The 27,297-nt window shown below is 40.5% G+C and overlaps 1 protein-coding gene across 3 annotated transcripts in view; it reads right to left on the bottom strand.

The window, feature by feature from the left end:
- The window catches only part of ppp2r5eb (protein phosphatase 2, regulatory subunit B', epsilon isoform b), a 50,912-nt gene that overhangs the window by 13,310 nt on the left and 10,305 nt on the right, over positions 1–27,297 (bottom strand). For all 3 annotated transcript variants that reach the window (XM_084914020.1, XM_084914021.1, XM_084914019.1), the window contains exon 2: positions 24,651–24,811. In XM_084914020.1, the coding sequence (XP_084770146.1) occupies positions 24,651–24,811 (161 nt within the window). The remainder of the gene's footprint in view (positions 1–24,650; positions 24,812–27,297) is intronic.

The following is a 27,297-nucleotide window of genomic DNA, read 5'->3' as shown; positions in this document are numbered from 1 at the left end:
CTGAAGAAACATAATTAAACTTCTGTATGAATGGATGATTTGGTTCATTCTTCCTTTTTTGTCAGCTCATCACAATGAATGGCTAAAATCCTCTTCCTGAAGCTCTGACCGTTTAAAGAGAAAGTGCAGTTTCCTGTCCTGGGGAAAAAAGTCCTCTGCAGATCTCCTTGAGCGCATTTAAAGTGATTATGCTGAATGTGTTTTGATCCAAATGCCACTAGTTACTCACGACCTGCTGGCCTCCTGCTTTAGCTCAGCTCATTGAGGCTGCATCCAACCGGGCCAGTCACAATCAAACCCAAACCCCGGCTGACTGGCAGCAGTCCTAATCCCTGCTCCACAAACTTCCACAATAAATGTTCATTTATCAGAGAGAATGCACAGCAAGCTGATTTTAGCTGAATTTTTCACGTTTGGTTGAGACGTTACAACACACGCAAAAATATTCTTATCCTGCCAAGTTTACTCAGCGCTAAAATAGCCCACAAATTGTGCTGCAGTCTTATTGTACACATAAGAGGGATTCACTCTTTTCTGCTCAAATTAAACAATCTGCTTGATAAAGAACATCAGAAATTACGACAACTAGAAGATTCATTTGCACCACTTTATTGCGTTGCTGACCCCAGGGATGACCTGGTTTTGTGGTGTTTCAGCATCCATTTCTGTTCACTGCTTTAGCTTAATGGCCTGCAACACAACCCTTATTTGCTCACTCTTATCACTCATCAGTGTTGGATTCAGCAGTAGCAGACGGCAAACCCAAATAAACCAGCACACACAGTAACACAGTAAACAACTTTCCTGACCTATGGTCTCTCTAGGTGAAGAACGAAAGATTTTTTGGGCTAAAATAATGGTGTGTCCTCTGTGTTCTATCCCTGTATGTTCCTCTCCACATCTAAACCTGTTCCTTTAGATGAGAAGAAAAAAGGGCAGGTAAAGATTGTCCTATGTCATGTCTGTGTGTATGTAGTCTTCTCTTTGAACACATAACTGCAAAACAGGAGAGTAATATGGCATCAAAGTGGTCCCTCTTCTTCCACATCATGTGTTGCATGTGAAACACCCTTCATGTGCATGCCTATGCATCGTGAAATATGAACTGTGGGCTGGAAAAACGTGCATGCATCTTTATCAAGAAGGTTTCATCTGTCACATTGTTGTGTAATATGCATATGGGTGACAGGGCTGTATACAGAGGACAATGTTCAAGAAAGTGCTATACAGTGTATAGTGAGTGCAGAGGGCAGTGTGCAATACAAGAATAAATATGCTGATCAGGCAAAACATGCCTGATACTGTTTTGGTGCCTCTTTTAATACCAAAACAGCCCTGTCCTCTGAAGATGCACCTTGGAATCTAGCACGAATTAGCCAGATGTTAGTAACAGTGCTGTAAGATGGTAGCATCTGAGAAACCTGGAGGCCAAGTCAACACTTCAGAATTGTTGTGCTCCTCAATCCATTGCTGAACCATTTGTGCTTTGTGGCAGAATGCATTATCCTGCTAAAAGAGGTTTTCCATGAAACGGTGTACATGGTCTGCAACAACACTTAGGGAGGTTGTATGTGTCAAAGTAACATCCACATGTAAGGTAGGACCCAGGGTTTCCAGCAGAACACCTCTGCCGGCTTGCCTTCTTCCCATAATCCATCCTGACTCCAAGTGTTCCCCAGGTAAGCAACACATAGTCAGCTGACCAGCCATGTGATTAGGGCTGCACGATTTTGCATAAAATGAGAATCACGATTTTTTGGCTTAGAATTGAGATCACGATTCTCTCACGATTTTCTTTTCCAATATAAATATTTATTGCACTTATTAACTGCACATCAACTTCGTAACAGTTGAAACTGAAAATAAAAACAATAAATAAACATAAAAACAACAAATGTCTCACGTTTTGTGGTTGCCGCAAAATGTTGTACTGCTTGTAATTCCGTCTCCACCGTTGCTCGACACTGCGTGTATAGAGCAGGTAGTGCAACAACAGAAAAATAGTTGCGGGACGGCACTGTGTAGCGTTTGTCTAGGGTGTTGATCATTTTCCTAAATCCCTCGTTTTGCACAGTGTTGATGGGAGCCGTATCTTTGGTCAGGTGATAAGTAATAGCCTCCGTAATTTCTTTGTGCCTGCGGGAGTTCGACGGGTATAGGGAAGCGCTGTATAAGGTTCCCGTTATTGATGTTTGGGTGGTTGACCGGGACGGATTTTCTCCTGTCACTTTCTCGTCATCCCTGACGTGCTCTCCGTTGTTTTTTTCCCTGCTAATTTTAGCATCACACGGCACAGCTTCTGTATCACGTGGTATAAGGCTCCGCCCTTGTCATTTGTTGAGCAGTAAGAGTGAGCGCTTGTTTTCATGCAGATTACGTCCCGGATCAAAATGCGGTACAATCGTCGTCGTCTTTTTTTTTTTTTTTTTTTTTTAAATCGTTGTCATTTGGAAATGAGATCGCACATAAGTATGAATCGAGATCGCGATTTTCTAACGATTAATCGTGCAGCCCTACATGTGATGTAGAAGAAATTCTGATTCATCAGACCAGGCCATGTTCTTCTATTGCTCCATCGTCCAGTTCTCACATGCCCATCAGTGCTTTTTATAATTTCTACTGCCATCACTGTCCATCACCTTTTATGGTGGTGGACAGGCATCTGCATGGGCACCCTGACTGCTCTGCACCTATGCAGCCTCATACACCACTGTGATGCACTTTGTGTTCTCACGCCTTTCTATCAGACCTTTTTGGCTCCCCACATGCATCAATGAGCTTTGGTTGCCCATGACCCTGTTGCTGGTTCACCACCGTACCTTCCTTGGACCACTTTTGACAGATACTGACCGCTGCAGAACGGGAACACCCCAGAAGAGCTGCTATTTTGGAGATGCTCTGACCGAGTCGCTTAGCCATCGTAATTAGGCCCTTGTCAAATTCGCTCAAATCCTTACACTTACCCATTTTTCCTGCTTCTAACACATCAACTTTGAGGACTGAATGTTCACTCGGTCTGTAATATATCCCACCCACTAACAGGTGCCATGATGAAGAGATAACCATTGTTATTCACTTCACCTGTCAGTGCTCATAATGTTATACGTGATGGGTGTATATCTGAGGTTCATCACCCCAGTGGCATCAGAAGAGAGCTCTTTGTTAGCCTCTGTATTTTATGTTTGGCTGTGTATGCGCCTGCAAGCTGTATCAATATACATTATTATGTAGTCCAATTTGTTGCACACCGCAGCAAAAAAACAAAAACAAAAAACATGTTCTTGCTTGCTTTGTGTGTACTCCTGCACTCTTTGGTGTGTATGTACGAGTCCTTCCTCTCAGTACAGCAGTGTACAGTATGCTGTACATCATTACTGTAATTACCCTCTTCACAATTCGGGGTCGGATTGTGTTGGAGAGCCCGGGGCCTCGGAATCCTGCAACTCTGCTTCTGTTGAAGCATGTGAACAGCCTTAAAGGAAGCTATTAATAGACAGATAATCACAAAGGACAGAGTAATCCCTCCACACAGACAAAGCGAGGGGGCATAGCTAAACGGCTTGGAGCTGGCTGAGAGACTACCAGGGTGAATGAGGGGAGAGAAGCAGAGAGAGCTAGAGACACACTGTGCATAAAAATGTGTGCAACTGTACTTAAAAGTATGTGAGAGAACGCGCGCGCGTGTGTGGCCTAGGATAACCCAGAAACCACCCTGATATTGCGCGCACACATATAATCTCAGTTAGGCCCAGAAATCAGCACAAAGAGCAGCCTGTGGTGCAGCCGTATATGAAACCTCTGAAAGGGGTCCCAGAGAAGGTTATTCTCTGTGTGTATGTACATCACAGTGGATATCAACAAGTAATCTTCTGTAAAAACAGCCTAAATGATGGAGGGGAAAAAAGAAAAGAAGAAGAAGAAGCAGCTACAAACCAACCGTATTCCATCAGCATTTTCTAGTAAGATAAAACTTCAAATCTTCACAAAGAGTTGAAGGTGAGGTCTCCTAAATACTTGTTCGGTCAAACTAACAGTCCAAAATCAGAGTTTATGTTTAGCACTGATGATCAAATTAAGTAACTGTACAATGTGGAGCTCCCTGAACGCAAAATAACTATGATGTTTATGGTTCCACATTTTTCATGCCATGCTCCCCTCTCCTGTCTGCCTCCTCACAGCCTATTATCTGTAATTTAACCACAGCAGCAGCTAACAAATATTGTCATTATCCATTGTAGTCACTGGGTCTTCAAAATGCCAGAAAAGGCTTTTAAAAAGTCCTCTGCGAGTCGGCAGTGCATAAGGTGGCATATTCAAATTCCCTGCACTGTCAAAAGGCCAAAAATATTCAGCTTAGTAAAATAGAAAAAAATTTAAATGTTCATATTTAACAACTGAAACTGGGGGACTTTTGGCTTCCTGGCCTCATTAAAAAGAAACATATCCATCCCTCAAAAATTTCTCTTGTAATTTCCTTTCAGTAATAATCAAATTATTTATTTCTCAGCTACTGTCTGCTTTTGTTTCTGTAAAAAATTACGGTGTTAATTTGAATATGGGAATGAAAATGCATTCAGAATATTGTAAAATAATGTAATTCTGAGAGCAGAGTAGTGGGACAAATGCAGGAGAGGGTCCATTCATAGCCATTAAAAGGTTACACTCCACTGCAGACTGCCATGTTGTAGCTAATGCTTCCTATTAAAAATGATCAAAATCATCATGAAGGACAACACGACACATTATCTAGTTAAACATTCAAACATATACCAGCTTCAGTCAGACCCTTCCAAGTTAACCTCTCTCTTTAAAATCACATCTCTGTGTCGATGCAGAGAGCAGAAAGTGATTTTAACGCAAAGCCACAAAGCAAAAGGACGAAAGGATAGAAAAACAATTACATGCCCACACACAATCTAATTGTATGATTAACCACAATAGCCCCATTCAAACAGCCAAACCCACTCACCTTCATGGGCTGCATAACCCTACTACCAATGTTTGCAACTGTAAGCATAACTGATGAAGTTGATCTCATTTCAGAGTGTATATAGTTTCATATATACAACTACCCATATCACAAAGGGCTTTTTACTTCTACCATGCCTCTTTATCCCCAAATCCATTTAGCTGGTACAAATGTGCTCTGTTTTTTCTTTAATCCGCCAGCCACTCTGGACAGTCGATGAAACTCATGAGCGTTTAGCGGTTGCTGATCCACACCGTCAGTCTCTTTGAGCAAAAACAAGCCATGATTTGTAGGATCGGAATGACAATATGAGTGCAGCAGAGGCTAGTGTGGCTAGTAAAACGTAGGCTGCAAAAGAAAATAGTTGGAAGGAATACGCCTGCATGTATTCTGTTTTTTCTTATATATCTAGACTTGATATGTCTGGTAGCTTCAATACCTTTATGATGCTTAGGTCAAGAACAGCTTGGTTTACATTTGTGGTTAAGACTTGCAAATCTAGAAAACTTTGGGCGCACTTTTAGAAATTAATACTGGCTATCAAATATAAGTCAAAACAGTTGGTGCCCATGGATTAGCCAAACTTATTTCAAGCTTTGTAGGTGGGATTGAAGTACACTGACCAGCGTACAGGGACCAGGAAAAAAAAAAAAGAAGAAAACCCTAATGCACAAACACTCACAGCTTTTCTGCAAGTCTAACACAGACGAAGAACGTGATCTATTAGATGCATGCAATACAATGTTAAATACAACATTACATGACCGTCCCTGTTACACCATCTAAAAAGGCGCTGTAAGAAGTAATCATCCATAATGAAATCCTGACAAACATAAATCAATAGAGATTGATATGCTAAGATTTTATTTCTCTAATTCAACCATTTATTCCATCTGAGTGAAAAATCCTCATACTAAGTGCTGCCAAAGCTTCTAACCAACTTCATTATCACTTCATTATTCAGCCTCAGTCTAAATGACAAAATAATAAACTCTCTCAGATTATCAGCAAAGGCAAAAACAAACACTGCACCCGAAGTCATTTGTGTTGTCAGCTTCTAGATTACTTAAGTAGCCTGAGAGGTGTTTATTAGTTAAATAAACTGTAAGATTTATAGCAGGGTGAACATATTTGCTGCACTCCTTTCTGTTCCCATTTGACTCACCAACTTCACGCAGACATCATTAGACAAACAGACCTTCAGCCGCAATAAGAATATTAGACAGAGGTTTTGAACACTCCACAATACAGATGTGAACAGAACTTCATAATCCAATGTTTCAGTGGTATCAGTCTGAAGTAACACTGTCATATTCAATTGTCCAAATGAATCTTTCTGACTCAAAGATCTAATGTCGTGTTTTAGAGCATTTTCTTTAGAAACCTCACAGACTTTAACTCTGTGTCCTTGAAAGACCATCAAGCATGATGGTAGACACTAGGTCACAGAACTAGAAAAGCTTCACAACTTCTTGCAAAGCAAACTGCTCTCATATCAACGAAACTATTCTGAGATACTTTATGAGCGCGGCTCTGGCCTGCGGAAACACTGATGCACCACTCTGGCTTCAGCCTCACCCTCATTTTCTCCTCCTCCTCCCTGCCCTCTTAGTTCTGTTCTGTTTCTCAGCTTTGGAAGAGACTCTCATCTGGGCTCCCTGGCAGAGGAAGAGAGAAGTCGGTGCTGCTTAATTAATGGTGGAAAAAAACTTAACTCACAGCACGAGAGAGCAGTTGGATGTCTCGCTGCAGGAAATCCTATAAGTCAGGCTAATTACATAACAGCATGAACCTATTGAATGAAGGGTCAGAATCCAGCAGCTTACATTTGTAATTGTCTATTTAAAAAAAAAAAGCTTGTAAAATCTGTTGTTTAGTAAGCTTATCATTCAGCCATTTAGCAGAAATTCTGAAACGCATGCTCTAATGAGTTGGCAAAAATAGTGACTCTGCAGTGGAAGCAAGCAGGGCACAAAAAGTGTTTTTTTTTTCTCTCCATCTACCAAAGCATGGTATGCCTTTCACATTACAACAGCATCTCATCATTAAATTTAGGATGGTGGGTGAATGAAACAGGGGAATTTTAGCATTTAGCAAAGGTGATTTCAAAAGCAAACAGTCATTTCCTCATTAATAACATGAACGAAGCGAGAGATTAAGACTAACAAGGGAAAATATAATGTTTGTGCCCACAGCTAATCATGTGAGTGATGACGTCTGTCCTTGGAACAAGTGAAGTTGAGCTGAAGCACTCAACTGTTTCCGTGTGGCCTGCGGGTGAACTCCACATGTTGACGGGGTATAAATACAAAGTGGGGCACGGCTACTGGGATAAATATACACAGAAAACTAAGGCTTTAAAACAGCGGCAGGTTTGGAAACAAAGAACAAGACTGAATCAAAGCCTTTGGTGAAGAAATCCTTTGGAACAAGAATAAAAATAAATACAAACAAAAACACAATAAAAATGTGTGGGGAAAATTATCTCACCCCCTCACTCTGATATGAATGAAAATGTAATATTGATTTTAGCACAATTTAGCGCGCCAATAAAATTTGAGGAGACTATTGAAATGCTAAGTGTCTCAATACTATCCTTCACCATCTTTTAGATTATACTATCGTCCGTGCAGTACAGGAGAGACTTCAGTGGAAGTACAAATCTAGGAGGGGAATCATAGAAAAGTATCATGTGACCAGGCGGCACACTCTTTAAGAAGAGTACACACACACAGACACACACAGTGTAAATGGGAAAGTCCCTCTTCTCTAAAAGCAGTCAATGTGTGTGACCGGGTGAACAGGCTTGAGTTACAGCAGGAGAGAGAGAGAGTAAGAGTGAGAGCAAGCACAAGCGGCTGCAGCACATGGGCATAGTACGAAGGTTAATTTGCAGAATTAGTCCTGTGAAAGAGACAGAGCGCTCTATGTACACACACACTTTGTCTTCTGCCAATGCAAACAACAGTCATAAAGGTATAAACAGTCAGGACTGCAGATAAAGAGTAAAGGCAGACATACCCTCTGATGGAGGGATGCTTTGGGTGTGACCTTTGCACTTCTTGCTTCTGATTGTGGCTTTCAATTAATGTTATTTATGCTGATAAAAAGGTGTTGTTTCTTTTTGGAGAGAGATTCGCCTCAAAAGGGTTGCAAATGTGTGCAATGGGATTCACAAGCATTAGCTAAGATTTACAACTGTGTACAATGGTTTGTGTGTAACTTTGGAGGAGTCACACGTGCACGCTTCAATCCATACACAAATACAAAGCAATCTGACCACGTGTGACTCCTCAAAAGTTACACACAATTGTACACAGTTGTAAGTCGTAGTTTGAGCTTGGGAATCATATCGTTCACATTTGCAACCGTTTTCAGGCAAATTTCTCTCCATAATTTTTCAGCCCCATCCCCTTTTAGCAACTGAGAACAAATAGCCAGTGAGAGAGGAGAAAACAGGGATTAACTATGCCTCATCAGCAGCTCTACAAAAAAATGACAATTTTTCACTTTGTCATCTCCAAAAAGAGGACAACTAAGTGGATAAAGTGCTCAAATACTAAGCTTTTAACATTGTCAAGCCTGTATTGTTTTGCAAAATACTCTCTTTGCAAACAAAAATAGAAGAAACTGCTAGTTTAAGGGGACCTTTTATCTTCATTTTCAGATCTATAATTTTACTCTTGCACTCTGCTAAAGTAGCTTTGATGATTCATGCTGAGCCATGCTGACTTGATAGCATCATGAAGATGCTGCAAATTTGTCAGCTACAAATCCATGACGCAGTTTTCTACAGTTCTAGGGGATGAGGGTACTGTAGTCATAAATGGATGGACATGGTCAGCAACAATACTCAGATAGGCTGTGTCTAAATGATGCTCAAACGGTACTAAGAAGCTCAAACTGTGCCAAGAAAAAACCCACCCACACCATTACAACACCACCAGCAGTCTGCGCTGGGATAGATGGATCCACGCTTTCATGTTGTTTATACCAAATTCTAACCTTACCACCTGACTGCTACCCACTAATAGTAGTGCCAATTACCTCAAGGCAATGTCAAATCTGGCTTAAAACTTCAGCAAACAAAATATTTATACAACTGTTTAAATTCAAAAAGGAACTGTGTGTTTTCAGTCTCCCCTTTCCCAGCATTCACTGCTGTCAATACAGGGCCCATGAGCCAAAGAGGTTAAACATTACATAAAGGATTAAAGTGAGATGAGATGATAAATGCTCACTGTCATAACATCTGTTCGGTTTTGGTTTTCAAACCAGGACAGACGTGACCCAGCAACATCAGCTGTCAATCCCAACCTCAACAGGAAGCTGATTCACAACCAACTAACAGATGATCATGATGCTGGGCTGAAATGAACGAAACTCAAGTTAAAGGGCCATTGTAACCATGGCAACCAAATCAAACAAAGGCTGAAATGGTTCAAAGTGCTGCTGCTTAAAGCAATTACGCTTTCAATGCAGAACTGAAATGTTCCTTAGTTTCACCTGTATAGAATGGCAAATGGGCAGTCTCCTTTTCTTTTTGGACATACCTCCCTGACATTTCACTATATGGACAGCTTTCCTGTCAAATGGTACATGTGGTTTAAGGATCAGATAATTCCGGTACTTCTTATCACATTCTGAAGGAAGATGAGGCACCAATGACATGGAGGGAGGCGACACACAAACATTTTTAAATATATAGAGACCAATTTAGGTACAGGCAGACCTTGGATAATTGATCAGGTGAATTAGGAAAATATTACAGCAGCAGTAATTAGTAAAGATGGCAAAAGGCCTCTCTCCCTGAGACAGCTGGGATAGCATCCAGGCCCCATTTAGTTTATTAAATGCATCAAAACTTTGTATAACTTGCCAAATACCCGAATTAAAATTAGCAGGCACCTCAATCAGAATAGAAACCCAGAGAGGGGTTGCCAGCACGGATGCCCACTTAGCCCTACTCCATTTGCTTTGTACACTGAACCCCTAGCACAGTTAATAAGGGATGATGCGAAGCTAAAAGGAACAATGGTCAGAGACCTTGAACAGAAGATTTGTTTATACACTTTTATCTTTTTGTTGTTTGTAACCACAACAAAGGATACCATTCCCAAACTCATGTCTCTGCTGAGAAGATTTAGAACTTACTGAAGCTATAAAGCACATGAATTTCACAACTACACATACCATTAATGGGAAAGAAAACTCTATATAGACAGCACACTGGGAACCAAAACCAAAGGTCACAGAATGGTCACAGTGAGAACTGATGGGAGGTTTAAATATTGAAATCAGATTGGTATCGATGCCTAGCGTTCAGTTTCGTCAGATGGAGAACTGCACTTCTTCCAGGAAATTCATATAAAGTTACGGCTCAGGTACTTTAGAAATACAACGTACATTAATAGTAAGGATGGGAATCAAAGACCGGTTCTTGTAGAGAACTGGTTCTCAGTTGACCAATTCCTTGGAATCGTTAGTCTGCCTGTATATCAATCCCGCTTATCGGTTCGTGCACTCTTGCTGCAATCAGATAATTTCAGTTTGTGTGTCAGTGGAGGAAAACAGTGGATATGGACATTACTTTTATTTTATTGCATAAAAGGGTGAGAGCTTTATGGTAAAATAAAGCCTGCTCCAGAACAAAAATGCATCGTACTGTTAACACAACTTCAGCTTTTTACAAGCACGTGCACAGACAGCATGCTAAGGCTAAGCTAGCCAAGAAGGCAGAAGGATGTTAAAGCTGAGTTAATGCTGACCCCAGCCCAGCACTGTGATAAAGTGAGCTGCTGCTGAACTTCAACAAGTAACAAACTGTTGACTAATCAGGCTGCAGCCTCTATTTCTATGTGTCTGCAGTAGAATCACCAGGACGATCATTTTGAAGTCTCTTTGTGCTGGTTTTCATCTTTGCTTTGTGTTCATAAATGCTAAGAGAAAGATCATATTTGTGTCCTCATTAGGATAGGGATTTGTGTTGGTGTGTGGGGCTGTAGCCTGCAGGTTTATATTGTTAAATAGCAATTATGGTACTGTGTGTTTCAGATCATTTTACCAAGTAACATGAAAGTAACGTAACAAACAGTAGTATAACAAAGTCTTTAACCTGGGTGTAATTAAGTATCGTACTGCATTACTTTTAAAGAAATGTGTTCTGTGTAATAATTACTTTTTTGAGTAATGACCCCAGTAATGATCACAACCAAGAGGGGAAATACCTTCAGCATGCACAATGAGAATCAATAAGGGAATCAAAAATGAATGGAATCGATAAGTGATATCAATAATGGAACTGGAATTGCGAAATTCTTATCAATTCCCATCCTTATTAAACAGTAAAACCAATAATGAGCAGGAACAAACTTCTTACTAACATTATGAATGGGGGAAAAAATGAACTAATAAATTGAAATCTAAATGGAAGAATGAGTGTAGGGTTTGTATTTCAGACGATGACTGGCAGAATGTGCGTACAAACGATCTAAACAAGCAACGTGGAAAGTAGGACTCAAAACAATCTGCAGATGTATGGGATTTTTCTAATCAACAAAATAAATGTACATTGCATCAGAATAAAGGGATATAACCACTCAGTGACCATTGCATAATCATACTCAGTAGGTGAGAATAGTAGTCTACATTTATATGAGTTGATTGTGATATTCATACCAAAGGGCAGTCCAATTTTCTCCTATAGATTATTTCTGGAGGGCTTGCTGACTTTAGCTTATTCCCCTTTTTACCCACAATACAGAGTGTGCAAATAGTTCATACAGCTTTGTTCATATTAGCTGGGTCACCTTTAATAGTTATTCTTAATCTTCTACTTACAGAGGGCATTTCTAACAGCTCACTGAGCTCAGCAGCAAAGATTGCTCTCTTATGGTCCAATGCCAGAATACAGCATGCATGAATGAAAGGTGGGGGCAATGATGTTGAGATCACCAATCAAATGATCAAAATCATTTCTTTTCAACAAAACAAAACCAAAAACAGAACTACAATCAGACATTATGTGATCTAATACATTCTGATGTTTCCTTGTTTGCAAAGGATTTACATGATTTGGATTTACATATCTTCCCGAAATAAAGTTGTACATACAGTACAGGTAGCAGGGTAGGACTGGTGTAATGGAAAAACCTGAACATATAAATATATATTCATGACCCAGATACAAACTCCCTGTGACCCTATCTCTGTGTTCTCAGGTCTCATATAAGAGTTCCTGCAAGGCGCCAGGCCGCTGTCAATCATTAACACATGCACTTGTCCTGGGTAAACTTTGCTCCCGACTGCTGCAGCCAACAACACAACAGATGGCAGGGCCATGGAGGCCCTAGTCACTTTCACTCAATCACTCTGATAGCACTGTGTCACAGGTACAAAATGCCTGAAATATATTTCATTGTAAAACAAATGCAACTTCTGCTACAGATATAAGAAAAGGATAAATGGAACAGCAGTGCAGCCTACCCCTCTGAGGTTAGGTTTGCAGACCCTGCAGAGTTCAACTTGTATACATGACATAAAGCTATCACAGTGTGCATAAAGGTTTCTATCCCTGCTCATCCCTGCTAATAACGCATTTCATTTTGAAATAGCAGCTAAATATGCATAACAATGTTTTAAACTACCTCTGAATGAATAGTACCTAAAGTGGTAGGTAGGTTATGGGCTATTCAATGCAGTTAGCATCAAGCATCAAGCCAAGGTCAATTCATTAATATAAAATTTAAGTGTTACCGAAATAAATAATCCAAAAAAATAAATGTATCTATCATTTAGAAGGCGATTAATCCATCTCAAGACATCAGTATTCAGTGTAGCAGCAGTATTTCACATAACTGAAAGGTCAACTATTTGGACCGGCTGACAGCTGATGTGTCATATCAAAGTTTCCTTGAGTAAGACACGGTTTTGAGAGCATCAAGTCAAAGCCTGAAAACTAAAATCTGTTCTCTGAGGCAGCAGCAGAAGCAGCAGCAGCAGGGACGATCACCTGGGATGGTTCAGACAAAGACGCCCTTCACGAGTCTAGGTTAGAGGGCCAGGATGCTTGTAGATCTCACATAGCGGGAATTCCAACAGCTGTTAACACCAACACAGCACAAGACAGGAGGTACCCATCCCTCACCTTAAGCTCTCTCGCTACCCGCTGCTGCAGTGTTTTCCAAAAACACAACAGCCACGTCAGGAATTCCATCAGCACTTTTTGATAGGCCAAGTTCAAAAGGCAGGTTATGAAATGTTAATACTACATGTGTGTAGTACCTTTTCTACTACCAAGTAACAAGAGAAACCTCAACACAACATCAAAACAATGATTAGTGCCTTTTTTTTGACAGTTACAGGATCAAGAAAGTCAAGTAATTGGTTTATTAAGTTTGCTGGAGTTATACACAAAACTACCACACGTCCATTAAGTTTTGATGCCATCCGATTTTAGGATGACCAATGTCAAAGAATCGGGGTTATATCGCTGGCCAAAAAAGAAAGAATGAAAGAAACAGAAGAGATAGAAGTGATAAAGACAAAAAATGTTTCAGACTTCAACTAAGATGTGCCAGGGGATCACTTCTTTATATCCTCCAGCTGTTATAGCCAAGCCAAGGGGAGTATAGCATGTAATGGAGGACTACCAGCTGTGCCCCTGGCAATGATCCAGTAGGTAGACTTATCATGGTATAGTCTACATGTATCATACTTGATGTGCTACCCACGTTTATTAGACCAGTGTTGGATAGTATGGCCTTAAAATGCAACACTATTCAGTTATACAGTATGTTGATATCTGAAGTGTTCTGCTAGTTCAACACTTTACAGACTAAACTCTTATTTAGCCACTAAAAATGTTATTGAACAATCCACAACTGTAAATATTATACATGTGCACTGACCTAAGCTTAACAATAATGCAGATGGAAGTGCAGCAGCAAAGCTAACACCTGCTATGCTACAAACTCAAACATTCCACAACCTGTAGAAGAATGTTTTCACTTTCAGGATAAAATGTCCTCCTTCCACCAGCAAACTTTCCATTCTCCTTTCAGCCAGCAAAAACACTCATCTTCTGTTACCATTCCCATTCCATTTTAAGTCTACCTTTCCATCTGTCTCACACACACATGACAGGCTAGGCCGGCTGGTATCAGCAACAGCCCTTGACAGCAGAGGCTAACTTTAACACTCCATGCTCATGGGCTAGCAACTATGCACTCCCACACAATACTCACACATAAAACTGTCACTCACTTAATCAGGTTTCCTCTCCCTATTAGGAACCAACAGCAGAAACCGGCAGTCATGGACGTCACTATGTGAGCTGGTCTGAGTCGAACATGTGGACAACAGAAGTTTTGGGGGACCCGTGCTCTTGTTGTGGCTCGTCTGTACCGAGTCGGGCTGAAAAAAAAATGTAAAGAGACACCTCGGAGCTCGGGTTTCTTCTGAGGAGAGGACGTGAGTGGTGGGGGACGAGGCAGCACGTTGGTGGGATTCATTGGCCGAATAGAGAACAGAGGCAGCCACAAAGAGAGCTACTGGAGGGTTGTGCAGAATTCTACATCTCCTTTTAATTTTTTCTCTCTTTTTATTAATTTTTTTTCCTTTAAAGACTGCTGTCCAAGGATAGGTCAGAGACAGATCGGTCCTCCTACGCCAAGTGGACATGAGCTTAAGACATGAGGGGAACCTAATTTGGGTTGAAAATGTCAAGGACACGTTCAACCACAGGAGGATATAGCCCACGTTAGCCTGCGGTTGCTGTCAAAACCAGATATAGCCAAAATAAAAGGCTTCTATTGTTCTAGTTTTCCCTATTTCTACTACAGCAGCTCTAATTAGAAGGAGCTGACTATAAGACATCAGCGTGGCATGAGAGGAAAGCACCTACACGAGAGCTGGGAAGAGGAAAAGGACAACGTGCAGGAGTGGGAAAGGAATCCTGAATCCTAAAGGAATTCTCTCCACACAGCAGTTAGAGGGCTTCAGATCTGCTGTAGTAATTCTACTTCATGGACTAAGCTCAACAGGCACAGACAAGTGTTAAAATAGCAGGTGACAGGTCCTTTTTGTGCTCAGACTGACTGAAAATAATCACTTAACCAGAATAAAACTGATGAGACAAAAGACATAAAAATCAGTCACTGGTTCGTTTAAATCTTAATCTTATCTGCCGATAGATCGAAGGCAGTCAGCACAGTAAATATCAATTCATGAATCAGGACATCCTTAGTCATTTTAGCTCTCAGGAAAAGGTGAATTTATTAAAGTTTCAGCGTCTCTAACTAGCTCCTTTCCCCAACAACATAACATTAGAGGACTCTTATGCCTTCCTGCAGGTGACCCACCAGGCTGATCACCACTCTGTCTCTCTCTGCTTATTCATCCTGCCTCCATAAATGAATGTAGCCAACTGTAACAGGAATGTAAATTAGATTATATAATTCTGTGCATATTTACAATGTCACAGCAGTATCCTTTAACTGTGTAACTTGCACGCTCGATGCATCCAGCTAAAGGGATGATTTTGTTGCTATGCCAACTCTGACAGTAAGTGGGGATCGTGCTGGCAATTTTTTTCTGCCTTCCTCTTGTGAATGTTTATCACGTTGGAGAAAACTTTTACTACGCACAAGCAGCAGCAAGCTGAAACTCTTAAAGTCCCCAGAGGTCTGCAGAGAGCACGAGCCGTGTACAGTTTCCAATTTTCATTTCAATCTTTTAGAGGAGGGAGCAGTTGGCTTGCTATTTAAACTCTATTGATTCAGAAGAACCTGGCTGGGTCGTCATCTTTTACATTTTTGCTTCGCATTCACAGTTATGCAGCCCAGCCTGGGAGATGTGTAGTACAAATGCAGTCTTGTTTGGGAAGATTTAGCTCCTTGCTAAAGGGCAGTCTGCCAAGTGGAAGCTGAGGAGCCGAAAGCAGCATCATTCTCAGTCTTTTTTGGGATGTTTTGCTCATTAAAAGAATAAAACCAACGACCTCCACTGTCTACAGAGTACAAGCTGTAACTGCACATGCACCCATTCCAAATCAGGACACTGAGCCTATACAGGCTTCTTCAGTTACACTTTATTCAGCTTGCACAGTTTTGAGTTCACCCAGTCACATTTGGCAGTTACTGTTTGTTAACTAATAAGCTAAAATCATTTATGATATAGCATATACCCAAAGATTGTTCTATTAATTATTAGACTTAATGTCAATAACAAGTTATTATTTTCAGACATCAGAAAGCCAACAATGTTAGCACACAAGGTGAAGAATGGCATGTTTGTACACATCAAACACAACGTTACTGTTACTGAGTTTTTCCAGTATACATTTGTTTAATTTGGTAAATATAGCATACACCCTGAACACAGACGCTCAGTTATTTGTTCTACACAAAGATACGCCAAACTACATCGTCAATTAACTATACAGCTTGAAGGGAGGCGTTGATTTTTATTTTTAACATTTTGCTGTGTGAAAATCTGAAGAAGCAGCTACATTCAGCTGCTTCCTTATTCACAAGGGGCCGTCACAGCGGGTATCTCCGCATGTTTGATCTGGCATTTTTACAGCGGATGCCATTCTTGAAGCAAAACCCAAAGGAATATGCGTCTCCTCTGGGGATCGAACAGGGGCTCTTTTTAAAAATGTAAAAATATGACATTTTTATTTTTATTCATGTCGAATGTGCACCCTGGTGTACACGGTGCACACATTCTCATGATCCTGTTAATCATTACAATACCGAGAAATGTGTACACCTGCAGAAGACGGGGTGGTGTCATTCACCGGGTTTATTGTGAAAATTCCTGGCAGTGTGCGTCATCCTTTCCCCTCCTCCCCAGGATTCCCTTGAGGAGACAGTGTCTTACTTGTCTTCCTCTAAATATCCAGGAATGAGCCTGCTGCCAACGACTGGATTTATGTAATCCACCGTGCCTCATCAAGACCCTGCTTGTCACTTCTGGCTCAAGTCTGACCTGTGCCTGCGACTGACCCACAAAAAGGAGCAGGAGAAGGAGCAGGAGAAGGAAATGGAGAGGGAATACGATATGATTTGTGCATCCTGATGATGTGCTTTTGCAGTCTGCTAAACCTCTAAAGTCAGAATACACTAGACCAGATTAACGCCCACCTCTGCTACACACATGTACACCTCAAGGCAGGAAGTAAATATAGAGAGCTTATAGAAATAAACAAGAAACGTAGGAAATGAATCATAAAATACGCACCCCACAAGTCTACATGAAGGATGTGAAAAGAAGAGAAAATCATGAAAAATCAAGTAGCAGAATATGTAGAGTGGGATTAAAAGGAATTTCAACCTCAAACTTCAAACAAATAGGAGACATGTCTTCAAGGCAACTAAAACAATCAAAAACTACAACATGAAAAGACAGAATAATCTTTAAAACACTAGAAATGTATACAAATGTATAATATATATGCCCAAGTTCTTTCTCTGAATGCTGGTCTAAAACACTCCCAAATGGTTTGAGTCATGGTGTGAACTCTGTAAGCCAGTTAATAAAATACAGCATAGTTGCCCAGCACACCTCTTCCTGGCAGTTATATACTGCAGAGAGATTAGAGGTAGAAGTGCCTGTCAGTAATTACACACACACACACACACACACAAGGAGCGGGGCCAACAAATGTCAGTCCTTGTGTTCGCCACCTGGAGGCCACAAATGCATTATGATCATCTGACGCTGGCTCTGTTTGTCTTCAATGACTGATTTCATGTATTAACTCAATTTTACTGGTTGGTGCCTTAACACTGGGCTTTTGGTATTCGTCACAGAGGGCCTGCTGTTTATAGTGTAAAGTTCAAAACAGACAAGTGGAAGAGACAAACGTAATCCTTGTTCTTTCACTTGGTTTAAGTGGACATATATGGGAGTGGAGGGAGGCTCAGAGGTTGGTGCAGTCGTCTTGTGATCAGATGGATCCAAATCCTGGGAAATAAATGAGACCCTCCGGGTTCTCTCCAAACTCAACGCAGCTGTATGTTTGCATGTAGACACCAGCTCACGGTGAACCAAAGGGCACACGAGTGTCATCAGTGTGCTCTATACACCAATGCTGTCAGTATAGCTGGTCTGAAACCTCTTTGATGTGTTCTTTCAATCAGGTAATGCTGACAAATCACAAAGTGCTGAACCATTCCTTAAAGTCTATGTAAACTAACAATTTAAAGCTTTTTTTTTTATTTCAGTGGATTCCGTCTACATTAAGACTCATTCGGTATGTACAATGTGTAAAAACAGCCACAGTCAACAGTCAACAGTTAAGCAAAACTGTCACAATAAGTCTTAATTATACTGTGTTGCGGACAGGGACTGCTAAAGACACGATGGCTGAGCTGTTATTCCTGTTCTACTTACACTGCCTGGGGTGCAACGTAATGAAAAGTCTCTGCAGACAAGTTCATGCAATCATAAAAAAAAACCAAGCAGGCATGCAGACGTTAAGACCCTTAAGCCTACCTTCTGATTATGAAATGTTACGCATGTTATGTTACGCAGACACACGTGGATGCTCAGGGACTTGCAAATGGTCTTTAGTCTTTACAAGCTAACAGCAAACATGAGGCTCACATACTTGCCAAAACCATTGTTCACAAAATGTGGTGCAAGAGTGACATCTGAATGAAACAGGAGTCACTGACTGATGGGTCTAAATAGCAAGCTTAATTGTTGAAATTTCCTTTAAAGCCAATACTTGTGCTAACTGGCTAATGCTTGTCAAACGTATGAAGGAGGTGATCAGGGCTGGGAACAGAATGGCAACATTAAAATGTGTTCCCGGCACAGAACAGCTTGATCACATCGCAGGGTTGAGCCCATTGATACATTCAATTAATACTGTCGTTGTGCTGACATTCATAATAAATTAAAATCTGCAAAGCCCTAGTTTCACATCATGCCTGCACATATAACCGACACTTGCAGCACAGACGTGTCAGGGCGCGCACACGGGTTCACACTCGGACTTCTGTGTGTGCTTTGAAGTTAATGTGTGAGCTTGGAGCCAGTATATGGATCCATCATAATCATCATCAAAGAGCGAAAACAGGAGGACATGGATACTTCTGACTGTGGGATTGACTTTCAAAATCAGTGTGATGTGACTGTATCTGTGCTGACCTTTTTCCACTGGGTGTTATCGAGGGACAATGAAGAGGGCAATAGAGACAGATAAGGCACAAAAAATATAAATATATAAACTGGACGGATTTGTAAAAGTAAAGGCCACACAGCGAGCGCATTGCTGAACTGCCCAAAAAAGAAAAGAAAAGAAAGAAAGAAATTTGTCCAGTGAAATTACAAAGTCTGTGTAATCGGCTGCATTAAGAATCAGTATAAAAACAATCTTTTTACACAGACACGTGTTTAATGCAGAGGTTTCTGTCTACTATTGCAGGGCCTTTACCTTACAATATAAAGCACCTTGAGGCAACTCTTGTTGTGATTTGTATTATATAAATAAAACATAAATAAAACTGAATTGAACTGGTGCAAACCTCAGGAGGTCCATGTTACTGAAACATTTTTTTTCTTTTTAATGTACCCTGGGTCTGTGCTCAAAGAGATTCTGAAGAGAAACCAGTATAGAGGCAGGAGAAAATGAATAACAGCAAAAATTCAAATCCATAATAGGTAAAGAGACCATCTGGGGCTAAAAGTGGAGCTCCAGTGGAGCTGCTGAGGCAGTGGTCAGGAGCAGCAGACTGTGATTGTACTGAGGAGGTGGGAAATGTGTGGATGTGTGTGAATGCAAAGTGAACGTGTGAAACTGAACCATGGAAGTGTTGAAAAAGACGGACGGTGTGCCGGCTCAGTCACTGAACCACAAACAAATACAGTAAGACTGTAAAATAAACCACCGTTAGCTGTTTACATACACTTCATTGGTCACTATTAGGCTATGTCTACACTAGCCCAGATAAATTTGAAAACGGCGTATACGTCTGAAAACGCTCCGCGTCCACACTATCGTTTTCATAGAGCTGTTCATCCACACTGAAACGGGTGAAAACGCTTACGTTCCAGTACTGCGCATGCGTGAAACGCAATACAATTCGACCTGCCTCATTTCTGTCTGCTGTTTATTTACTTTCCAGCTCTTTGAAACGTTGCTGCAAAATGTCGAGGAAAAGCACAGTTTTTTTTAAATGGACTAACAATGAGGTGGAGTTGTTGGTGCGAGTAACACAAAAGTACAAAGTTGCAAAAGCGAGCGTGAATTAAAGAATTTGAAGAAAAACTATCTGGAGCATGTACACGCTGATATTAAATCTTTAATAGAGCTGTCAAAATTGAGAGCAAACAAAACAACTGCTGTGTAATGCCCTCCGCTATCTTAGTTTAATTGGTCACATGACTGCATCACATGACTAAAATATGTCATCGTTTTCGAAAAGGCTCCAGGTTCTCTGTCCACACTGCGCCGCGAAAATAGAGTTTTCAAATGTATCTGCTTTGGAGAGCGTTTTCAAAACGCTCCGTTTTCCTTGACTGAAAACGCCGTCTCAGTGTGGACGGAAGGCCAAAATGATGCGTTTTCAAACCAAAACGTATTAGTGTGGACATGGCCTTAGGTACACCTCTTAACACAGATATCTAATCAGCCAATCACACGGCAGCAACTCAATCCTTTCAGGTATGCTAGACATGGTAAAGATGGCCTTGTTTAAGCTTAAACTGAGCATCAGAATAAGGAGTGGAAAAAAACAAGGTTATTTAAGAGTTAAGAGATTTGTATCGTGGATTTGGTGCTGACAAGTAAGCAACTGTGTGATGTTATCGTGTCAGTATAGCCAAAAACCTGAGAAGTGTTTTAAACAGACGGTGAAAACGTGTCATAATTATTACTGTGGCAACTACGCTGTCAGTATCAGAGCTAAACATGCACGTCAGTGTTAAAACATTTTGATAAATCTAAAGTAAGTACTGGATGTGACTCTCTTTCAGGAGATACAAAATATTAAAAGACTGATCAAGTCAATAAGGACATCATTGGTTGGGACAGGTTTAATTGTAAAAGCATTTGATATTTAATTGCCAATGTAAATCCCAAAGAATTTATGACTGTTTAAAGAACAAATTGCATCTGGGTTGTCACTTTTAAAAAAGAAACTGACTCACAGGTTACTGGGTATGGTTTAAATCACTAATCGTATCAACCACGTACTCGAGGACCTGAGGTCACACTGAATGGTGCTGCTGTTTAATTATCAACCTGCTCTATCAGATGATTCCAGCATTTTTTGCAGTGGTGGTTTACTGGGAGGACAACAGGACAGAATTTCCTGAAAGCAACCTTTTGAAAAAGAAAGCAGAGCCTTTTGCAAAAACAGTACAGGAAATATGATCCGCTGTACACTTGCTGCTTTTTAACAGCTTCACTACACAAAAACACTTGAGAAGGGGGATTCCTCTCTGATACCATAACTGTGGTTCCACACACTATGGTTCTAATTGTATTTATCACTGAAGCTGTTTCTACACATCAACAGTCTCCTCTAACCACCACGTCCCTAGTTCAAAGTCTGTGTGACTTCCGATGTATTCCAGAGAGGGTAACTCCCACCGTGAATTCATGGCGACTGAGTGGACGTCATGTGCCCCACCTTCAGCATGTTTTATTTAATAATAATAATAATAATAATAATAATAAACTTTATTTATAAAGCACACTAAGGATATACCAAGGTGAAGTTTAGTCTGCGACGTCACCTGAAGCACTCCTCTTACCTGCTCTGTTTCTTGTTTTTTATTTCCTAATATTATCATTGTCCAGGTGGATTTGCTGTTCTGCTTTTCCAAAAAAGGAAATGAAGCATGGCTTTCTATTAACTTAGTTCTGCATTTCTTTGAAGCATTTAGAACTACCCTGATGTTTTTGCTTCTCTCTTTAGCAGACAGACTATACCTCTTTACTAAAAATATCTGCAGCTCATGGAAAACACAGTAATCAACACAGGTGTGGAGATCAAGCGTGTTGCTGTGTGCTGACAGAGTCTACATATACACATACAGACAGCACAGGTGTCACTGAATATAAGCTTCTATGAGATAAGAGAACAGAACCATTTGACAGTTAGCACAGAGATTATGATTAACTCAGTGCACCAAGTGTAGTAACTTGTTAGTTTTATGTGTAATAGACGATGACCTTAACGTAGTCTTAAGACAAGAGAGCCTACTGTTATCTTCAGCTGCCTTCATCAGTCACTTCTGCCTCTTCCTGCATCCTGAGATGGAACTATGAAGTGACTTTCCATCAGTCTCAGAGAGGAGGAGGATCTGTCTGGTTTCTGTCTGGCAGCATTCCTGCTGTCATTACCACACCACACCACCACACTGTTGTATTTACTCAGGTGAAACGTCAGGGTAACACATTGTGTATTACTACACCCAGCTACATAGCACAGATGCCTTATTCACTTAGCATGTCACAATGCAGGTTAAAGTTGTATGAGATGTGACGTTTGAACACATTCCATTACTTATTAATACACTGAGACTCTTTATCAAACAATTTAGAGAAAATGCCCTTATAATGCGGCATGATCAAAAACATACATATGGGTGTAGATCCGTTTAAATCGATCTTTGCCAGTTCCTCCTAACCTGAGCCTCTGGACTTTCTCAGCGGTTTTTATGATAACTTAAAGAGGCCTTATAGGACAGAAGAGGTAAGAAAAAAAAAAAGCACTGAAAATGTATCCATGTTTCCAACTTTAAACTTGAAAAAACCTCTTGCTTAAACAAAATGTGAGGAGCCAATCTCTGTTCAAGGCAGTTCAAATGTTAAGTCCATTTCATCATGGCAGCCAAACAGCTACATATAACAAGAACAAGCTTAGGGTATATTATTATTAAACCATTTGAGGAATCATATTTTAACCTATGATCTTCTTATTCCTCACATACATCTTGCATTTAATGAGAACATCTCTAGACTGATTTTTTTAGCCAGTATTAGACATTTGCTGATATAATGGTATCGCAAACTTATAATAAATGAAAACTCAAAGTAAAGAAGAGACAGGGGAAACACCCTTCGACTATGTTATGACTGTTGATGTCACACAGCGTGCCAAACAGAGGCCACTTCCCTCTTGGTAAGACACATGCTTTAAAACCCACAAACTCAACAACCAGTTGACCTGAGCAGAATCGGGCAGAGCAACTGAGTAATCCATGACTACTTGTGACAATAAAACAAGATTTATTTTTAAGGTGGATTGTCTTAATACCACAGTAAATTTTAGAATGGGTCTTGTATAACTTGTACAGGTCGTCCTCTAGCACCAACCTGCTCTCTGCAATCATCGAAATGATCTGCCTGTCTAGACATGTCACTAATAAAACACTCGCATACAGAGAATAATTGGCATAGAAAAACAGCTGCATTCAAACAGAACTAATCCAACCAGACTATACAGAGCAATGCTACTAAATTTGCCATCAATGGGCAGAGACAAAACACAAGTTGAAGGTGAGTGTCTTGATTTAAAATAAAAAAAAAAAAAACTTTCTGTTTTAATGAGCCATCTACGCTTAAAGCCCCTGGAAGGTCCCCCTTTTACAAGCCTGTGTTGTGCACTTAAGGTAGGAACTGTGTCCACACAAATTATTCACAAGTGAAAACATTATGCAGTTGCTTATTTTCTGTCAGATACACTACTGGTCAAAGGTTTTAGAACACCCCAATTTTTCCAGAGGGGGGGGTGCCACACCCCCTGAAGAGAAGTTTAACACTACCACGAATGAATCTTCACTTCACATTTAAGACATTTTACTTACCTAAATATCAAACTTCATGGGTTTACACATAACTATCATCTGCTCTGCTCAGCTTGATTTTAACTAATCAGAACAAATCTTTATTCTGAGTAATTACTGCTGTAGCCGCTTAAGCATAATGGGGGAAATTTGCCATTTGCTGGCTTAGTTTTCACTTGGGGTGGGCAGATTGATACAAATGATCAATGCTACGAATACCATCATTGTTATTGGTATTAGATGAATACCTGTGTGATGTGATCGATAGCCTACTTTCATTTAATTTATCTGCTGTATGTTCAGAACATTAGTATCATTTCATCAAAGAGTAGACATGCACATTTTATCCCCCATTTCTTTGCAAAAAAATACTGCAAACTGTGTGCGTTTATGGAGGCTATTTGCTAATGTGGCATTGTCATCAAATTATTTAACACATAAAAAATGTGAAAAAGAGGAAGTCCCTGAAAGAGCCTCTGACTAGTGTAACAGATATAGAGGCAAAGCATATCCAGTTAGCTTATACAGTGGTGAAAATAATATTCCAGTCATGACTTATCAACTGTTGGATCTTCAGCATTAGTTTATGTTGATTTCGAGTGCTCATCACAGCTGTTATTTCAGCTGATTGATTAATGCTAGACTAGCCTATATCCAGACATTTATGTTACATTAATTTAGTCATTAATTTTGAAAAAATATACTTGAGTCAGTGAACCAGGGTTCAAATTCAGTACAATTAGATTAACAGAAACAAAGCTAGAGGGGCCTTTTAGATGTTACTTGTATTTGATTTGGTAATCATCCCTTGTGCCTCTCACCCCACAAACCACAGATTTCTCTCACATACACGCAAACATGTGTTTCTACTTACCCTTGAGCAGGGGCAAGGGCGTGAGCTCTATAGGTTTGCCCTGAGAGCGGAACTGGGACGAACTCTGCGACCGCTTCTGCTTGGCCTTCCTGACAGACTTCCGTGAAAATCCGTCCACTTTGTCCACAGAGGGAGCTGTGGTGGCTGCCGAGGACATAGCCCTGGTGAGAGAGACACAGGAGGAAGGGGGGGGATGAAGTCACATTAGACGTGTTCAGAAAGCTCCAAATTTAGAAAGCAAAAGTGATTAACCACAACACTTTTTCATAGGACAGTTACATTTCATAACACTTTATTTGTGATCATTTTTAATGTCAGTCATCATGCTGCTGGTGCCGTCACCGCTCACTCCCTCCTCTCACTTCTCAGCCAATTGCACGAGCTTGTATTGATAGCCATGTGCTTCAACAGTGTGTTGGCATCGCTCGAAATTATTTTCAAATTTACTGGTTTGTTAATGAAATGTAGTGATTTGTCCAGAAATCATTTCTCTCAAGCTCTGAATTATTCCAAGAATTTCAGCATGGAAAGCAAAAAAAGAAAATCTTTAAAATCATATAAGAGATCAAATAACCCCATCTTAAAACAATTATTTTTAAAAGTAACAAACACACACACATATATAAAAACAACCTATATTAGTGTAATGCCAGTATTGGCTTTAAATTAAGCATTCTCATTCCAGTTTGAATTTAAGGCACAGGAAGCACATTTACAAGTTTTTGTGTGTGAGCGTGTGCGTGCACTAAGGTCATGCAGGTCAAGAGTTCTTCTTTTTTTTTGATAGTAAGCACATGCAAATGGAGAGAAAAAAAGAAAAAAAAACAACATCCCCTGTTACAGTTTTAGCTCTCTACGAGTTCATTTTCCTGCAGCCAAAGCAGACAGCCTCATTTTCCCAGCATAGGAGACACTTTAGACTTCAGTTCAAGCATGGTTACAGTACACAAACAAGCGGCACTCCTACCTGCCAGAAGACCATCAAAGTATCTCAAACACACACACACAACTTTTTTTTTTTAAAAAAACACAAAACCCACACACACACATACACAGCGGCACCGACAACAATGGAGCTGGTTCTGCAGCTGCGAGCTATTGACACAGTCGGAGGAAGCTGAGGAAATGTCAACTGCTGTGTGTGCTGGCTGCTGATTGCATGTTAAAATAACAATTAAAAAAAGAATCTAACAAACTAACTTCTCAAGCAACAAAAACAAGCCGCAGCAGAAGTCACACTTGAGACTACTTTTCTGCACCACACCCAGGAGCACATGTTTGGAAGAGCACACTCAGGATTTGTTTTTGGCTGTCAGAGGTACAGATCTGTAGGGTGGCCACAAATGTGGGTGTGGTGATGTTATTTTTTTTTTTTTTTTTTTTTTTTAAACCTCTTATGGGGCTAAACTTTTTCTCAAAGTTTCACATCTGCAAACTAACCCTGTTTTTGTGGTCCTCTGGTTACATTAGCATCTATGATGCACACTGCTCAAAGATCTGCTGTCATCCTTTGATATAAGCACGATACCCTAACTCTGCAAACAAGTAAATATTCATACATACACCAAGCTAACATGCTAAGATTTTCATTAGTGTCAGTTAGGCTGGTGTACTAGCCAATTCAGTTGTTCAGGTAGTTCGCTAACAACCTATAAAAATACAAACAAAACCAATGAAACATCCATTTTAAAAAAAACAAATGCGCGCATGGACAGCCTGGAATGTCTGAAGAAAAACCAATAGAGTTTCAAAAATGTGCTGCTCTGGCAGAGGCTGAGAAGAAAACTGTAAAACTGACAATGATTCGAATTCGGGCAAAAACTAAAGACATGATCCATTTTTTAAGGTCTTGCAACATGATGCTTTCTGGTGCAAAATAACCAAAAAGCTCAAATAAACCCTCCTTCTTCCAGGTCATCCAGGGGGACGCTGGCAGACTCTGCTTCAGATACCAATGAAGGAACAGAGACACCAAAACACAACATCCCGGTTGCATAGAACAGTTTCTCAACTTCTGTGAACTGAACTGTGTTCTGATCTTAATCTTAACCTAAATTAAAGGAAACACAGTGATTAGAAGCCTGAGTTGTCACAGTGTCCCCATAAAGTGTGAATCCTGACAACATGTGAACCATCACAACAAGTTTCAAATAACCTTAGAAGGAGCATGAAGTCATGAACTCATCTTTTGGGCCCTGACCCATGTATTATAGCATGACTTAAAAAGGACCACTCAAGACATCCAGGAAAAACATTTTTTTGGAAGAAAAATGATTCAACGTTGTTGCGCCAGTGTAATAAGTAGTGGTGCAACGGATCACAGTTGATCCGTAATCCGAACCGATCCGATCCCACTCCACGGTTCGGCACGCACGTGATCCGAAGATTTGAAAAAGAAGGAAAAAAGTATGTGTATGGTGCGCGTGGTGGGTCTGTCAAGCGATAGTTATGGCCACCGCTAGCGGTCCAAGTGGAGGAGCAGAGGAAATTGCGGTATTTAAGCAGCCCTTTGCTGCCCAATCCGACCGGGCTAAAGTCATTACAAAAGCTACTGGGGTGTTTAGCTGCAGACGGGAGGCCGTATTCCGTTGTGCAAAACAAGGGGTTTAAACTATGATGAACGTGCTTGAGCCACGCTATGAATCCC

Source organism: Perissodus microlepis, chromosome 19 (assembly GCF_051167445.1).
Source record: "Perissodus microlepis isolate ML-2025 ecotype Zambia chromosome 19, ASM5116744v1, whole genome shotgun sequence".
Classification (NCBI taxonomy): Eukaryota; Metazoa; Chordata; class Actinopteri; order Cichliformes; family Cichlidae; genus Perissodus; species Perissodus microlepis.
This window is presented reverse-complemented; position numbering and strand designations above follow the sequence as displayed.